This window comes from Filicampus tigris, chromosome 16, assembly GCF_054856515.1.
Source record: "Filicampus tigris isolate MCC_2025a chromosome 16, RoL_Ftig_1.0, whole genome shotgun sequence".
Classification (NCBI taxonomy): domain Eukaryota; kingdom Metazoa; phylum Chordata; class Actinopteri; order Syngnathiformes; family Syngnathidae; genus Filicampus; species Filicampus tigris.
This window is the reverse complement of record NC_141232.1, coordinates 10979688-10998882: the sequence shown is the minus strand read 5'-3', so window position 1 is coordinate 10998882 and position 19195 is coordinate 10979688. Positions and strand designations below refer to the sequence as shown.

The 19195-nt window shown below is 40.4% G+C and overlaps 1 protein-coding gene across 4 annotated transcripts in view; it reads left to right on the top strand.

The window, feature by feature from the left end:
* Positions 1-19195, top strand: part of cacna1ha (calcium channel, voltage-dependent, T type, alpha 1H subunit a) — a 77625-nt gene that overhangs the window by 32153 nt on the left and 26277 nt on the right. For all 4 annotated transcript variants that reach the window (XM_086055180.1, XM_086055184.1, XM_086055181.1 and 1 more), the window contains exons 3-12: positions 3719-3830; positions 4523-4656; positions 5512-5609; positions 8203-8362; positions 9021-9345; positions 11063-11155; positions 13026-13264; positions 13475-14004; positions 16756-16922; positions 17082-17276. In XM_086055180.1, the coding sequence (XP_085911306.1) occupies positions 3719-3830; positions 4523-4656; positions 5512-5609; positions 8203-8362; positions 9021-9345; positions 11063-11155; positions 13026-13264; positions 13475-14004; positions 16756-16922; positions 17082-17276 (2053 nt within the window). The remainder of the gene's footprint in view (positions 1-3718; positions 3831-4522; positions 4657-5511; positions 5610-8202; positions 8363-9020; positions 9346-11062; positions 11156-13025; positions 13265-13474; positions 14005-16755; positions 16923-17081; positions 17277-19195) is intronic.

Genomic DNA, 19195 nt, shown 5'->3' with positions numbered 1-19195 from the left:
GTGCTCATAACTTACGTGAAATGAGAACAATCCATTCGATATAGTCTCTTTTGAATCGCATTTAAAATAAAATAATCATGTTTTCTTCAAGGAATGGCACATACAAATTCTGCCCGGTTATGTAAGCTTGTGAACACAGCTGTATTATCATAAACAATATTGTCACCTATTGGATTCTAAAGTACTTTGTCCAAATATGGTCATCTGTGGATGATGGCAGTTACGATGACGCAAATGACACATTCTATCCGTCTAACTATATGTGCGTTATTGCGCTAGGAGTTTGCAGTGTATCATACTAAAGAGGTGATTCTAGTATTGTGCCATTCTCCCGGAAAGGCTAACCAAACTTCTCAGTTTGATGCAGTGCATTATTGTGTACAGCGTGTGAGAGCTCACCCTGTAGCCACCCTGCAAATTGATCTGAGTAAAGAGTGTGACTATGTCATTACATCTGATGCAATTGAGTTTGTTCTAATCTGATGAAAGGTGGATGGACTGGAGCAAAAAAAAAAAATCAAGAGACAGTGTGGGGGTGCAGATAAATGGATTGCAGAGGAGGTGTGAGGAGCAAAAACTGAGGGGGGGGTTGTTAAAGACTGAGATTAGAAGTCGAGATGGTGCGTATAGATGGTGGAGGAACATGCGTGGCAGTGGAGCGTGTGAAAGAAAGGGTTAAAGGTTAAAGTCAAGCAAAGGTGGGATGAGTACAATATCTAGTTAACCTCAACAGAACACAATTTGTATTCCAGTCCGGTTTTAAAATGGAAAGGTCAGCAGATATCTTTTTTCTGTATATGTAAGATATAATTTCCACAGAAATTGTAAAATGCCACGTAAACTAAAATAATTAAGCAATAGTGGTGGTGAATGTCACAGTATTAGTCCATCATTACAATAGCAATATGAACCCTGTTGGCTGTGAGCAGTTAATTACAGTATACGGTTGGAGCAGGTTGGATGCTGTTTGGCATATATGCCACATTATTATTTTTGGATTTCTGGTTCTCATCTTTGACTTTCTTGCAGACAAACTACAGTACTTGATTCAAATGTGATCACAAAAGCAATATTCCCCAAGCAAGGTGGAACATATGAGGGCTTTGGAAAAACCTAAGAACAAAATACTTAACAAAAACTCCTTTGTAACTAAATCACCTCCCAGAAGATACATATTTGACTTCTAATCTGTTGATCAATGCTACACCATAAAAAAAAAACACAGTAAAATGAGCAGGAGAATTTTGGGGCATTTCAAGTCTGACATTTGGAGTGAAGCATCACTGGAATATCATGTTTGATTGTATCTTGCCAGTGTTGTTCTTATTTTTTTACCAGCCATGGAGACATTCAGCGCTATAAACTCGAACAGCTGACTTTGTCATCTCTAAACAAGCACTTTGTTCTGTTTGGACTTCTGTTGTGGTGTTATAAAATGTAACATTGTGGGTCTAACAAACATGGGCATTGCTTTACTGTTATTACTCAGTTGTAGTCAAACAAGAGCGTGGTTGTTTGTTGTTGTCTCTCAGTGGCCCTTCACTGATGACGACCAACTCTGCTCTGCTCTCTTATGTGCACCAGCACTGACCTGACAGCTCAGCTGGAGCGGGCTTAGCATTTGATTGTGTGTGCGTGCTTGTGTGCGCTCTTTGAGACCTTTCCAGTGTGTTCTTCATGTTTTGTGTGCACGCATCCGTGTATGCGTAAGAGAGTTCGTGAAGGGATTTCTATTGGTGTTTTCTCTCATCAGCAGCCACTTGCGTGCGCGTGCGTGCCTCTCCTTGTTTGGCACAACTCTTGACATCCCACCTTTACTGTGTGGATCATGTCCACTATAACAATAAATCTTAATTTGTATATTTAGTAATAATAGGTATTGGATTAAATCTTGAAAGTACATGTCTGTACATCTTTTGATATATTAGTTATATAATAAAAATGTTTCCTTGCTCTCGTCTAGAGAAAAAGTATTGGTGAACTACTCGGTGCTCTTTGGCACAGAAGTAATTTGTTCAGATTCTTAGAGACATAAATCGACCTTAACAAGCGAGAAAACAGCGCTTGCTGTACATGTAAGGCTTCCCTTCAAGCTTCCACTCTGCCTTCATAGTTAACACTACTAATGATCTAATTTGTTCTATTCTCCGTCGGGGATCAGATGCACATGTAAATACCTGTGAAAAAAGGCTAAAATGGTGATCTTTTGTCTCATGTCATCCCAAATGTTTACAGGTTACAGCAAAAAGTAAAGGAATTGCCCTCAAATTTCCAAAACACAAACTAACCCTTACTCTAACCCTCATTTAAAGAGGATTGTCAGCTCATCTTGTCTGGCAGGATTTATAATGTGCGTGTGTGTATATGTTTGTGTGTGTGTCAGTAGGTGAGCCGATGACAGGGTGGTAGCTCACGAGGTGTTGACTGCAGAGATTAAAGACTAATTAGAGGAAACAGAGCACGAGGAGGGCAGCAAACGACTGAACAGATTCTTTAAATATTCAAATTTCTTATTTTTATTCAGCTAAGCCCTTCATTTGTGAAGGAGCGGTTGACCTTACATTGCTAGTGTGTATTCCATTTTAATGATAATATTCCCCCCCCCCCCCCCCCCATTTTATGCCTCAATCCTTACAGCAACACATTGTTAGTTAACACAATGCTATCAAGATCGTTTCACTACTCCCTATAGTCCACATCTCACCCCAACATAGTAGCTCAATTTCACAGTCATTTGTTGGTCCGATGTGTAAAACGTGATCAACAATTTTTAAAGATTGTGAATAGCTTACAAAATGAAGTTGCAGCAAGACTTGCATTACCTTAAAGTGGAGGTCAACCCAAACCAAATTCTTTTTAAAGAATATGTTCTATGCAGGCCCACTAGTTGAAACATTCTGACATAGACTGACAAAGACATTCTGATTAATATTGCATTTGCAGAATAAGGGATCATCCACCCGTTTTTAGCCATCTCTGCCGTCTGCCATTTTGTCACGTTTGTCGACTGAAAATGACATCACAGTTGCTCAAGGCCCAGGTAATGACCAATCACAGCTCGCCTGTTTTCTGAAGCTGAGCCATGATTGGTCAATTAGCTGAGCCCTGAGCAACTGTGATGTCATTTTCAGTCGACAGAAGTGACGAAATGGCCGCCCCCAGAGATGGCTAAAAACGGGTGGATTTTCTGCTTAACTGATATTCCACAAATGAAACATTAATCAGAATGCCGCGTTTCAACTAGTGGGCCTGCATTGAACATATTCTTGAAAAAAATATGTTCGGGTTGACTTCCGCTTTAAAATAATAGCTTCAGAATCGTTTGGGGTGATTATACACAACTTAGTTTTACCAAGGGTAACGGGACAATTGCAACATTTCCTTTTTGGCGATATAGACCTGAAAATAACAAATGTGAACATTTAGTATGGCAAAGATGATCCACTGATAATACTGTACACATAAATATATGAATATTATTTGAATACCAGTGTCCATGTCCACATAAATATCATATATGTCCATATATACCAACACGATTTTCTTCCTTTTTTTTTTTTTTTTAAATCAAACTCCCACCCTGCACACTCTCTCGATAGACCCTCTTTTTTATTTTTCCAGCGGACTTGCATGATAAACTACATTTTGTCTCCCATTCTGTAGTAGTTAGAATGTGTAAATGGATCACCTAAGTTTGAACCTTAACCCCCTCCTGTACGTGGTTCGAGCATGTGTCCATGTTGGTGATCCTCCTCAACTGCGTCACCCTGGGGATGTTCCAGCCGTGTGAAGATGTCACCTGCCTGTCAGAGTGGTGTCGCATACTCCAGGTTAGTTAAACACACTCATCTCTACATTTAGATCACCTCTGTACGATTCTTATGTTGCCTCTAACACATACACTCTAGAAAAAAAGATTATGATCAGAAAAGGCCCATTTCCAAGACTGTTCCCACAGAGCGGGAAGCAAAAAATGATCTAAAATCTCATGGTAAGATAAAGAATTAAGATTTGGTCGAGTTGATTAAGTGGAAACCCAATCCCATATTCTTTAGTGTAAATCATTCCTGAGTATATTTGAATGTTCAAAGTCACATGACTGAGCACCAAGGCACCATGAGGAGTGACTGTAAATAAATCATGTGCCATTCTGGTCAGACATCACTTTCATATTCTGCCGTAAAAAGAGAGGTAAGGCTAATATATTAAACAACTGGCTTAAGGGCAATAAAAAGTCCACCTCATCCTTTCCCACTTCATGTTCTATTTGGTTCGATATGCTCCGTGCACTTTGAGCCGAGCATGTCTGATACCTACTTTTTTTTTCGCAGCAGTAAATTTCCATTTAATAAAAAAACTGACAAAATGACACAGAGTCTGAATTATTCATTGGCGTTACAAACTAATAGATTATTTTTATATATACTTATATAATATCTTTTGTCAATGTGGATGTATGTAAAATAAGTTCCTCTTTTCGGCATTGAAAATGACTTCTGCTCTATATCTGTTTCCCCATCAGGTTTTGGATGACTGTATATTTGCTTTCTTTGCGGTGGAAATGATCATCAAGATGGTGGCCCTGGGGATTTTTGGAAGCAACTGTTACCTTGGTGACAAGTGGAATCAGCTGGACTTTGTCATCGTCATGGCGGGGTAGGTGCCCCACAATACTTTTCTCTTCTGCCAGCTAGTGGAAGTTGTCGATGTTGGCGATGAACGGACTGGGAAATTTTAGTTAAATGAATGAATGTACCCCGCGACCCTTGTGAGGATAAGCGGTATAGATAATGGATGGATGGATGATTGAATGTAGGTCTAGACCTACATTTCGTACATCGACATTTCCCAGCTAAATTCAACAGGAAGTCAAAGTTGTGTCAAAAAAAGTTGCGACGCTCATATCCCCTCAACACAATACAGTGACACACTCTGACATTACACTGCGTGCTACCTGCCGCCGCGAGAGTCAACTTTGGAAACATTTCACGTAAAAAAAAATAAAGATAAGAATTCTACCCACAAAGGGCTCATGGGTTTACAAAACCCACCAAGCCCAGGTTACCTATGCTAGTGATCCAGCCAACACTCAGACTCAGTAAAGGCTGTTGGACCTTTTTTTTTCACTACTCCAACACCTGCTTCACAGCTTGCGCATCAAGCAAGCCCCAAAGACCAAAAAAGAGGTTGTCACTCAGAATCGGAATGACTTTTCCTTGCCGAGTACATTTACAATACAAAATAACTGTGTCAAGATAAAAAAAAACAAAAAACAGTGAGCTAAGGATATTGCATTATGTGTCAGAAGTCAAGAAACAAATCTTGCAGTGCTGAGGCTGAGTGCTGGATAAACTTATCAAAGTAATATCAAAACAACAGAGACGTACACAGAGATGCACCAATCGTTTTTTTAATTGCTAATAGGTAATAGTATTATTATGTTTACAATGAGAGGTTGTTTATGCTTTAAGTGCATGAAATAGAAAAGCATTCCTGCATCTGTGCCCTTAGTGTGTTGGAGTACTCTCTGGATGGACAGAATGCCAGTTTCTCAGCCATTCGTACTGTTCGAGTACTGAGACCTCTACGGGCCATCAACAGAGTACCAAGTAAGCTTGAACATTTGCCCAAGCATTTCACAAAGCGTTTTATGTACAGCCCTTAACATTTTCTTTGGTACAGCAGCTGATGTGCAAAAATACTCTGTGACATTTAGTATAGCATATTTGAAAATGTTAATCTCAGTTGACTGATTTCTAGATTCAAACATATGTTTTTTTTTCTGCATATGTGTGAGGGTGGGTTCCACTTTGAGACTTAAGATATGCGAAATCCCATTATAAAGCATGTCGGGTTGTTTCTTCCTTTGCAGCTATCTGTAACATCTATCACTCTCGTGCGCATGAACAAATGTGTTTGTTTTTTATCTGGAGGGAGTGAACGTTCTACCTGCAACCTTATCAGCCAATAAGAGCCAATAGTCGCCTTAGGGACAGTCTTTACAGCAGCCGTGGACAATGTGAAGTCAAAATGATATTGTTAAAGCATGGCTACTGTGGCTCCCTAAAGGGGGTGGGCTTGTTCTGGTGGATGAGGGTGACATATAGGTTAGCTCGTGCTTCGCTTGCAGCATAGTCAAGGTCAGGGCTGACAGACAGGCACACTTCCACCCTAAGGACCCAAATGCTCGTTTCCTCAAAGGTACACAAAACCAGAGAAGCCTTACAGATGTTCCTGCCTACTTCCTCGCCGTGTTTCACAGTCCATCCCAGTTTTCATTATTTTCCTCCTTCAATTGTCATCAAGAGATCAAATATTTCCAGCCCTTAGCTACCACAGCTGCCCTCACACACACTTAGCGTCTTTGTTTGCCACAAACCATTTTGCTTCCACTCTGTCTCTGTTTGTCTCTGTAGCTTAGTTACAGCGAGCAGGGCAGATTGTGTTTGTCATGTTTGTAAGGCTTCTGCTGATTCTCTTGGTAAATCACATTTATCACGTTTATTTGCAACCTCTTCAGTCCTTGCTCCTCTGTTTACATGTCAGCTCCTCTCACCTGAGATCCTCGAGAGGAGCTGAAGGCAAACAGCAGAGGCGCGAGCGAAGAGGGACACGTTTTGGGAGAAGTGAGACGCTCGCTCCATGACGTCGTCATTTCATGGAGACGTCAATTAAAATTGACGCCACGACACATTGTTGACATTTGCAAAAAATGAATCATCTCCATGGCCGAATTATTACAACCACAATACATGCCCATGCTTTATGTTTGGAATTACAGTAAAATCAAGTATGATTAACACTGTTACTTTTCACAACTCTGCGTATGCAGAGGCGATCGTGAGTGGGCTTCCCCAGTTCCTCACTACCCGCCCCCACACTCTTCGCTCGCAGCACATATTTGAAGTGACTGTAAATACTACGTATGTATGCAATAATGACGTGTTATTTACATATTACGTGGAATGAAAAAAACAGTGCAAAGCCATTAAAACCTTTTTATTTTATTGATGTGGTTAACAGGGAAGGCAACCTAAACATATTTTTTTCCAGAATATGTTCTATGCACGCCCACTAATTGAAACACGGCATTCTGATTGTGTTTGTGGAATATAAATTAAGCAGCAAAATGCACCCACTTTTAGCCATCTCAGGGGGCGGCCATTTTGTCACTTCTGTCGACTGAAAATGACATCACAAATGCTCAGGGCTCAGGTAACAACCTATCACGGCTCACCTGTTTTCTGAAGCTGATCCATGATTGGTCGTTATCTGAGCCCTGAGCAACTTCAATGTCATGTTCAGTCGACAGACGTGACAAAATGGCCGCCCCCTAAGCTAGCTAAAAACGGGTGGATTTCTCATATTCCATAAACGCAATATTAATCAGAATGCCGTGTTTAGACTACTGTGCCTCCATAGAACATATTCTGGAAAAAAAAGAACTTTGGGTTGACTTCCTCTTTGAGCACATTTTACCAAAAAACAAACCTTTTTACCTTTAGTAATTTAGGATTATTGATATGATAATAGAATAGATTGATTTGTTAACATTAATATATCTTTTTTGTATTTATTTTATATTTTTTATCTTATATATTTGTATCTAATTGCCCCTGAATGCTTGTCAGAGGCAAATCAGTCACAATGTTGTTATCACAGACAAAAATGATATCAATTCAATAAATTGAATGTTCTAAATATATGTTTCTTAATGTCAGCTGATCAGTCCTGGCTGACCCCAAACAACACATTCTGTTTACTCGCATCCAAATATCAGACTAATTAATTGTAGCTGGATAGAGTGACTTTATTAATCCCAAGAGGAGATCAGAAATTAAAGGGTGAGGATGGTGCCTATGGACATGTGCTGCTTACATTGTAAGGACAGTCTTTTTGATGTTAACTGCATGTGACATGTAGAGATGGATGCTTGACAGATGCACTTAGGTAACACCAGCCACAGGGAATGTGAGTTCAGATCCCTAAGGACAGAATTATGTCAAACTGTCACATCCCCTGTTATCATTGCTTGGAATTATTTTGGCCGAAGTAATGACGTTTGTTTATTGAGATCACACGATCGATAGCTGTTGCCAAGGTATAACATTCGTCCAAAGATAAGGCCGCCACACAATCTACGACTGTTTGTGTTCGTTCATGTTTAAATGCTAATTATGCAATTTGTTTCCCACCACGTAGGTATGAGAATCTTGGTGACGCTACTGTTGGACACCCTTCCTATGTTGGGAAATGTCCTCCTCCTCTGCTTCTTTGTCTTTTTCATCTTTGGGATTGTTGGGGTCCAGCTATGGTCTGGGCTTCTGCGAAACCGCTGCTTTCTGGGAGTGGATATCAGAACGTAAGTCTTGCAGTCTTGTGTTATATCATTGTAAAACCTCTTGCTCCTTCAAGGATGAGAGCAATACTAATAATGGACATGAGACATTTTGGAACAAGCCTTTTTGTTCTGAAAATAGGACGAATCGTCAGTGCACTCTATGAACCTCTCGACTCATGTGCAGACAAAGTGTTCCTCAGGAATACAACCGTCACATGTCAAAACTCCCTCACATGTTCTGCAAACATGATCATACTGTTCCTTTCTTTCTTACGCTCTCTTTCTTCTCTCTCGGTCATTATTTTGCAAAATCACAGAGAATGATACATTCGTTTATAAAGCTGTTTTTTTTCCAACCTATATTGAGCCAACGCATATTTTACTTGAGAGAAATCTCACAGGACAATGTCACAAAATTATACTGTATGCCGCACAGGTACACACAAACATAATTATATCAGTTTTAATAATTATTGTGACATTTTTTTGTTGTGGTGAGCTGGAATAATTTTTGAATTTAAAATGGTCTGCCCTGGCTCAATAAAGGTTGGGAAACACAAACTGCATAGAATGGTTAGAATACAAACGTAATTATGAACACCTGTATACGTTGTTATGAATTGTTATCGCATTCTTATTGTTGTCAGCATTTTTTTAAAATGCATATATTCTTTCCTAGAAAATACAACTTGTCAATCAGTCCATATTACATGTCGGAGGATGGTGAAGACAGCCCATTTATCTGCTCGGCACCTCGTGAGAACGGTATGCTTCGCTGCCATGATGTTCCGCGCTACACCGAGGCTAAGACTGAGTGCCAGTTACCGGCGCCTCACCAAAGTTCAGATCGGATTGGAGCAGTCCCTACAGTGGGAGGGGCCAGTGTAAATGGATGTGTTAATTGGAACCAGTACTACAATGTGTGTCGCCATGGGGATCGCAACCCTCATAAGGGAGCTGTCAACTTTGACAACATCGGTTATGCTTGGATTGCTATTTTCCAGGTAAGACACGTGTGTTGTTTCATGTATAGATGTTAGGATATTGTTGTTGTTTTTCCCAAGCGATATGTGATGTGAAACTGGCACACATCAAATGAGGCAGCAGAGATCTGCAGTAAGATGCATGTTAAATGAGATGCTTGTTATCCCTATCATCTGGTTTATTCAGTCTGAATCATACATCCATCCATTTTTCTTTACTTCTTATCCAGTGCAGGGTCACAGGGAGCTGGAGTGATATCCCAGCTGACATTAGGAAAAAGGCAGAAAACACCCTAGATTGGCCAACAGTCAATCACAGGGCACATATAAAGACAGACATACAACCACTCAGAGTGGGAACTGAACCCTCATAGCTTGCAGGAAAGCCAGGCAAATGTACCACTACACTTTCGGTGACACCAGTCAGAATCAATAATCTGGATTTTTAATGCGCACTACTTACAAGTAGCTACTATTTAGTCCAGTACCTTTGCTGCTTTAAGATCTGTATTTTTACAAGTCATTTCTTTCAGTCAAGTTAACAAACAGCAGGCATCACCGTTTACCTGTTCCTCAAAATACAGTATGTAGTCTGTGATGGATCAAGAGTTCCCATGCTGGGCTCAGCAGCCATTTGTAAATGGCTCAATGGGTCTGCTCTGTGCACCGCATGCACATTTGTGGCAGGATCTAATGGACGAATGCTCTGCTAGCTTCAGTTTTTCTTACATTTAAATTTCCAAAGTAGACACTGTGTCGATCTGTGCCTCTTAAATCACCAACGCCAGCTTTTATTGTCTTTTCCTCATGCATGTACATTATCACGATATACCATTTATTTTACTCACCTGACCTGACAACAAGATTTACAATCATGCGTGTGTGTTCAAGCAAGTGCAAGATAAAATGCAGTTTCTGTAGCATGTCTTTTTGCAGCTTGTGTGCCCAACAATATAGCCTATTTGCGTTTACTATAATTAGAGGGGAAAAAAGTAAAATTATGGGTTGTTTACTTAAAATGATATGCTCTAAATTAATTGAAATGCTTTGCTTATTATACAAATTTGAATCCCTGAAGGCGCTCTGTGAATGAACTGAATTGAATGAAATCTTTTTTTTTGTATGGCTTCATTTAAATTCAAAATATACCCACACTCAAATTAGAACATCACCTTTAATGATACAATGTAATGTACGTTTCCACGGCAATTTCCCATTCAAAACCACAATTATTGGCCTGTCATAGGTATGTAAGAGACGATATCAATGAATATTCTGAGTTTATATAATTCAATAAAGAATGTATGCTGTCGGTGAGAATCCTGTACCAGTGCATCTTGGAGTATTTTATTTGATTTTTTTTTTTTTTCTCATTACATTTTTGCATGGCCGGGGTAGTTTTGGCTGTATTGTGCCATGCAAGCTGAGGTGTAAATGGTGAGGTGTGAGTTTATTATCGGCTTGGCTGAGCTCAGCCGCTGATTTCAGGTGTCAGCATCCCAAGTACTCATTAGTACGCGGACTCCACCAAGGAGCTGTGTCAGTCCTTTGATGCATACACACGAATACACACATACCCATGCACACATGCAAACAAACAGTACTGTATATGGTTTACTTGTAACAGACAAAACTGACCAAAGAAACGCATAACACACAAATTTAAGGGTATAAGTGTGCAGTTGTGTATACTCACGCTAATGACTGCTCCTCCCTCACCTCTCTCTGTCTCAACCAGGTCATCACACTGGAAGGATGGGTGGATATCATGTACTATGTCATGGATGCTCATTCATTCTACAATTTTATATATTTTATACTTCTAATTATTGTAAGTAACCACTTTATGTTTTGTTATTATATCAGGACTTACCTATGAATGTTAGCACACAGATACCCTTTTAATATGTTTAGAAAAATATTACCTGGTGGTTTTTCCAATTCCAGTCGTTTCATAACTCCACAGATCAGCATCCCAAAAGGTGTTGTTTAGTCACAACTTTGCCATAGTAGAGCTGACTGAATTATTTTTGTGGATCAGTAATTCTGTATATGTTTTATTGCCCACAATCCACACGATACAATTCGAGTAATGCTGCCAGAAAGCTGCATATGCATCATGTTTACAGCACATCATATTGACATAAGGGTGTTGAAGTACTTTATATGAATGAGTTGAATAATTTTGAAAATGTACAATTTGTTGAAATTCACACTTTGGGCTCCATTTTCATATCCAGCTCAAGTCGAGTGTAAATCTGCTCAAGGGCAGGCTGGAAGTTTGGATATTTTCGCAGACCCGTGCGAGTGGCCGCAGCGTGGCACATTTAAAAAGGGTATTTTGCGCCGATGTGGGCATGAACACAGCCAACTTGATTAGCTGCTATTCAAAGTGGCTCCTCACATTCCCTCTATAAACCGCGTTGCGTGCAAGAGGTGCATTGATAGTCCTTGACATGGCAAAAGAAAACAATGATTTGCTAGTGTCCTGCGGCAGCTCGAGGTGCGCAAAGTAGGTTTATAAGGAACTGCAGGCAGAGCTGCACCGGCAGACGATATAAAGTTCTAAAGTTGGCTAGGGAGATCACAGTTGTGTGAAGTGGGCACTTGGAGACCACCTTCCACCCTGATTGTTTGTGTTTGTAATTCTATTTTACAACAGGCATAGAATAATTGTTTAGTGCGACTGCAGGCCAATCTCGCTTCTGCTTGTATGCCAAATTCAATTTTCATTCCATTTCTTTTTTTTTCTCTTGGACTGACAGGCGAAAAAGAAAACACCAAGATGACGTTAGACTTGATGAGACAGGATGACTTTAGACTTACAGATGCGAAAACAAATCCTTAACTGAACTCGGAGCTTGAATAGAACAACACAAACACTGAACTCAGCACTTACAGAAGTACACTTGCATTTCTTTAATACCATTCATTTTACTTGGCTCTGTCTAGTCTGCACTATTGGGGTTTGAGTTCTCAGCTAATTTGCATATGTTTAACATGTTACTCCTGGAAGATGTTCTTGTGTACTTGCAGTTCGGTTCTTCCTTCTGAAACCCAGAATAACCTTTCTAAGCTCTGCTTTGAGCACAGCTCTCTTCTGCTGTACCGTGTCGTTTTCTATCATGTCTAATTTCCCTTATCATGCTTTTGTGTAGGTTTTCAAAGATCCCAGCTTAAGCCATATTTTGCGCTGCTCTATGAGCTTGCTGTCTGACTGTCGTTTGATGTAAAAGTGCTTATTATGCATTTGGAAAATAGTTGGGGAAATTGGGGGCAAGAAAAAACAGGCTGTTTGGGGGATGCTGAAAAAAACCCCAAAATGATCAATTATAGAAATAAAGAACATCATAGAAAATAATGAAATCTCTTAACATGCACATCACATATTTTTGTCCTAGTTAATTAATAACCCATGGTGATGACATGTCAAATAAGCATTTTGATTGATGACTAACTTCCTGTTCAAGACGTATCTTCATATTTGCGAGGCTTTATCACGTTTGAATGATAAGTTGTCTGTTGTATTATCGTCTTTATTTAGCTAAGCTGACTCTTAATTAAATGAAGGCCATAATAACACACTGGCATCAGTTCCGTCCTTGTAAAAGGTTAATAAGTTGATTTCATTATCGGTGGTGACAGATGTCTTTATCTACTTAATTATCAAGATGCTTGCTTTTCTTTTCCTCCCCATCTAGGTGGGATCTTTCTTCATGATCAACTTGTGCCTCGTGGTCATCGCCACCCAGTTCTCAGAGACAAAGCAACGGGAGAACGCTCTTATGCGGGAACAGCGTGCTCGCTACATGTCCAATGATTCCACGCTTGCCAGTTACAGTGAACCAGGTTCATGTTACGAGGAGATGCTGCGCTACATCAGTCACCTTTACCGCAAGTTAACACGCAGACTGCAGAGGATATACTCTGGATGGCACAGGTCAGATATGGACTGCGTGTTATACAAAAACAGAGTGGGGTATTTTTAAAAGTTCTCAAAAACACAATGTAAAAAAACATTACATTTTAGCTGACCTAAAATGTGCGGATATATGCTATCATAACCATAAACAACGGAAGAAAAACTGTAGTTTGGTTTTGTATAGAATTATCCACTTTCTTTCAAATCGATTTTTATTTCCTTCTCCAGTAAACGACGTAAAAAGGTGAATCCTAACGGCAGTGGCGGAGGCAGTAATGGCGGAGGTAATGGACATGGCCATGGCTCGAGCAGGAGCTCGGGCCCAGGTTGCGCTTTGTGGTTGAGACCAATTCACAGCCTGCTGCAGCACCATCAGCACCAGCACTGTCGGCTCCCCAATGGGGGGCAGCACATGAGCAGCGTGGCGAGCACTGAACATTTGGCCGCAGAAGGTGTTGGAGGAGCCGTGGAACTGGAAATGAAGTCACTTCCTGTTAGTAAAGGAAGTAGAAACGGAAATAGCAGTGGCGGCAATCAGTCGGTTGTCACCCAAGGCATGGGGGCCTTGCTCAGGAGACTAAACGGAGGGATGAACTACCCAACCATTCTGCCATCATTTGTGTGCAGCTACAGCAGCAAGACGCCACCGCCTCACTCCCAGCAAGGTGGATGCAGTCCAGATCAGCACCCGGCAAACCACTCCACAGCCGAACACACCGAGAAACTGAACAAGCTCTACCAGCTTGTGGGACAGCACAGTAAGAAGATACACACTCAAACAGCCGGCCTAGAAATCATACAGTGCGTCTAGAAAATCGGATGCAGATGAACACTATCCATCCTGAATGCAGTTCTCCATCTTCCATTGTTTGTTCTTCTAAAAGAAATAGATGGCTTCCTTTTGCTGCAATTTCATGGCAGGGAGTACGTGCAACGCGGAACATAACATGAATCAACTTTTGCTAAAAGGACAAGTGAGCATGTAGACCTCCTATTTGTCCTTAAATCCTGTAAACAGTTCATTATCCTACCTACTATCCATTGGAGCAAAACAGAATTTTAAGACTCTTACTTCCGCAAAGCTGCCAGCATATAAAATGCCTATGATTGACCCGAAATAAAATTCATCTTTCACATGGCAGACCGATATACACCTCACATGCATGGTCAACCTGTTTCATAGCATTGGTCATAGAAATGGAAGGAGTTCAATCCAACAGAACTGAAAATGAAAAACCTGTACACTAGTCTCTTACCTTTCAATATACCTACACTCAGATTAATAGTTACATTTGCTTGGTTTAATGAGTAAGGTTTTATCCTCTTCATCGCTTGAGCACTTGCATTTAAACTCTGGTCGAAGCCTCATTTAGCTGTCTGTACATTTCTGTGTGTTGTGAGTACTGGTTTATGATTCCTGATTTGTGTTGTACCTGCTTCCCAGGCTGCCAAAAACACTTGGTGATGAATTCCAAGATGTTGCATTAAGCACGATTACCAAAACACACGCATGCGCTGGATGAGATTCAACAATATGAGAAGTAGGGGTGTCGTATCATTACATGAATTCCCTTACGCCAAGTCTTGTCACCAGATTCGATATAAGTAGTATCTGTAAAGATCTGCTGCAAGTGTCTAGAGCAGAATTTAAAAACCTGTGACAGAAAATCCATATTTCAAGCTTTGCGTTTTTCCTTGCAGAGAGGTGGATCAACAGAATTGGTGCAATCGACAATTGAGCGAAAAAGCGGTGTTACTAGGAGGCAAAGTAGACAGTGAGAGGAAACATAAAAAAAACATAAAGTATGTCACTCAATTAAAAGTATAAATGTTGAACCAAGGTAGAGGGTTAAGTAAGACGTAAATACAAATTATAACACAAACACAGTGAAAACAATATAAAGCTGTTAGTGGAAGAACAAACAAGTCGGAGTATTTTAAACTCATCTGTTTTGTTCTGTTGGACTCGGAAGACCACACGTCGAGCACAGATACGTGGCTGCTGACCCTTAAAATGTAATCAATCAGGAAAGCATCAGCTACTAACAAATGCAGAAAAATAAGTGTTACGCTCATGAAGTGGGGTGTCAGGGATGGAAAGTTAACTGAAATAAATAGCTGAAGAATACAGATGATGTGACACAGCTGTTGCATGTGGTTAGCGCATCTGCCTCACAATTCAGAGGTTTGGGGTTCAACTCTCGACTCAGGCCTTGCTCTGTGAAGTTTGCATCTTTTCTGGCTACTCCGTTTTTTTCCCACCTTCTGAAACATACCCGTTTATGTATTTTTTGGGGCTAATTAAAGACTCTAACATGGCCATAGGTCTGAATTTGCCTGCTGCTGCACACCAAACAACACGAATAAAGGTGACTAAATTGCAGCGATTCAAAATTTGAAAGCTGAGATTAAACGGCCAATCAATAATACCATGTTGTAGCACATTATTGTTTAACTGTAATACTTTAGCTAACAAGCAAAGTGTGGAGAGTCTCTGCTGCCGTCTGCCGAATGGGGCTGTCTGTGCCAAAAGCCAAATATCCACGAGCTCGCCAGTTTCCTCTCTTTGTATTAAATAATTACTATCATTATATTGTATTAGATAACCACAGCGAGAAGGGCAGTCTGATTCTTCCTTGACAGTATCGCCATGTTGGTTTTGGTCAAGTAAACAATAACACAGTTCAGTTTATGTGGAACCCCAAAACATTTCTACCCGATAAGAACACCAGAGATCGCAGTTTTTACATTGCATACATCGGGCGATGTGCAGTAGGCAGATAGTCACCGGCTGTAATCGGTTTGCAGTTGTTCAGTTCAGTGGCGGCATTTAGCTGCATTCTGTTTAAATAGCATAATGGGCTTATTGCAAGGCCCCACACGTCTACACACAGTAATTGCGCTCATTTTGGGGTATACTCCGCAATCAATTTCTAGACTATATTTTAGGATAAAGGAACAAACTTCAAGCACCTTAGCAGCACATCAATTACCGGTACTCCTTGATGAAGGCAGTTTATATACGACTAAATGCCATCCTTATCTGCTACCGTGAGACTGTGGTCTAAAGCTCCAGACAGCAATTTCCTTTCCAATGGGGTCGAGCGATCGTTGTCATGCTAGAGCTATGAATCCACGGGTGGCTCAAAGTGCATTTATTCATACCCACATAGTCACCTTAATCTTTACTCTTTGCCACTTTTGGCCGCTGCTCATATATTAATCAAAGGGTATGTGCTTGGAAGTTTAAGACATTGGCTTTGGCCATTACACTTGAACTGTGAAAGACTGACATTGTGATGTGACTGCTGTGAAAATATAGTCTTGAAAGTTCCATTTTTTTGAATCCGCAACTGAAGAAAATGAATATGAACTTATGTCTAGTTCAGGTAACTATCTTTATAATTAATATTTACACCGTGCCAACTGATTTGTCGCTCCTGCAAATGAGGACCAATAGGAGCAACCATCATGCAATGTTTGACCCTCTCCCATCATGCCTCTGGCAGGTCACCAGAGTGTGCTGTACCAGCTGGCAGGCGTGGTCCCCAGTCCACTGCTCCTGGAACTACTGAGCTGCCCTCTCTGTGCCCGCAGTCTGGAAACCTTGGAGCTGGAGTTGGGTGACTCTGAGGGTTGCAAGGGAGAAGCCGATGGACTGCATGACTTCCCCCAGGTCAATGTGGATGGCAAACACTAGTAGTGCCTAACAGGGGATGAAAGTTTCTTTGACATGAAGGATATCAAAAATAGAGTTGAAATTTGATTTGGCGTGGATGTTAAGTAATCATATTCATATATTACATATGTAAACATTGCCTGTCGTTTATTTTAGGGAGGAGATCTGAGAGGTGGGAGAGGTCGGGGCAGACGACATGGGGCTCTGGAGTACAAGAACGGAGCACTTCGGGCATGGATGAAGTTCAGGGAGAAACTGAAGAGAATAGTGGAGAGCAAATACTTTAACCGAGGGATCATGATTGCCATCCTCGTCAACACTCTCAGCATGGGCATAGAGTACCATGAGCAGGTAATATGTAATGGGGGTCATTATGTGCCAACCTTTTTGCCATTCGTTTACATGACAACCGACAAAAAAGACTGTAAACTGTACTGCAAACTGTAACAGGAGGAGGCTGCCAGACTCATGTGTAGAATAAATCAGTTGAAATGAGCAGCGATGCCGAGCAGCTGGTTAACATCCACATAGTATTTCTTACAAAGTGATATTGCCAGTTGCATTCTGGACACAAATTATTTGGACAATGTTATGGTCCGTGCATGACACTTTTCAATACTATAGAAATTATATACTTCTGTAAATGTACTGTTCGAGAGGACACATTATAGGTTAACTCATTCACTGCCAGACCCTCTTTGACCCTAACGTTTGAAAAAAAAATGAAAAAAAAATTGCAATAAATTCCTGGGATCTAATGGCTGGACTGCGAAAAGTCAATCCGTCAATGGCAGTGAATGAGTTAAGGAAGCAAAACCTAATTTGCATGCGTACTCAAGAAGCAAGTTTGATTGATTTGTTCAACTGATTGATTACAATGGTATTTTGGAGCAAGAATTCATTGTTTTGACACAAAAAAAATGCATGAAGCAATATAGAAGAATATGAGTAGCATCCACATGCTTCCTGGTCTCTATATGGACTAGTAATACAATGTCGTCAGCATCATACGAGTACACTGTATGAACAGTCGTATTTAGAAATACTTACAGTATTTAGTTTGTGCCTCTACCCATTCTGCCAAGACATTTTTGGGTGCTACGCTTTCAACCCTGTGGGGACGGATTAGAGAAGGCCCTTTTCTGTTTCAGACTGTTCTCCAGTGGACAAATCAAAAAGGCATGGTTGGATGACTTTGAAAGTCCACTAACTAAAGTTTGTCTTGTGTAATGTCCTAATATTTTTGTCCACAGAGTGTCTTTTGTCCTTTCCGTGCTTAATCTCTCCCAGCTCACAACTAACTCCGACTCCAGAGAGTGTGTTTGCGCATGATTGTGTCTCTGTGTCTATGCTCCTGTTAGAGACATTAGGAATGACAAGGAAACCAGGAACCTATTACACACACATAGACTGAAAATGTTGCATAAGTGTCCTCCTCGTTCAGTGTTCCTTTTATGAGTGCATACTTGTGTGCAGAGGTTTAGGAATGTTGGAAACGAGACTATGTTTGCATGTGTGCGTTTCGTCAAAAAGAGGGACGAGAAGAGACGGGATGTTTATTCTCATGTTAAGTAAGTAATGGCAGTAAGCGTATGTTGGTCATGTATGTGTTCAACTCCCAATTTATTTTTCAAAATTGATTTCTATTGCAGTATCCTACAATCGTCTTCACTGAATTTTGCTCCTATTAGTTGGTTAGGTTCATTGCTTCATTGCATCATCATAACATACATTTCTTGGTCAGTCAACTTCTAGCATGGCTCATTGCGGTTGAGTTCCTTCTGTATATGGTAATTTTACTGCTAGTAACTCAAGATACTCAATTCCAGTAGATGCTGTTCCCTGGTGGGTCAATTATTATTTATATTAGGGTCCTGTTAGTCAAATAGTACAAATGAATGAAGGTTTTGAGACTCACAAGCATGAAATGTGCTGTGTAAAGTTAAATGGAACTGATTGCTCTGCAACCTCTCCAATGTGTTCTTTCATGTTGTTGGCATGGAGCATAGGTAATGAAAAATGACACTCTAGTTGACTGTTAGTGAGAGTTCTTAACAAAGCATTGTGGATGAAGATTGAAAGCCTTGTGTTACAGCTTGTCAATTAAACCTGGAAAGCACCTTCAAAGCTCAACCTCTGTTTCATCAATCTAACAATGTTGGTGTATGCTTTTTTCAATATTTCACTTACCAAATATTAAACATATGTTTGAGGAGTGTTCACTGTGTATAAAGTTATTTTAGCCTTGAATAATCAATCGAAAAACATCC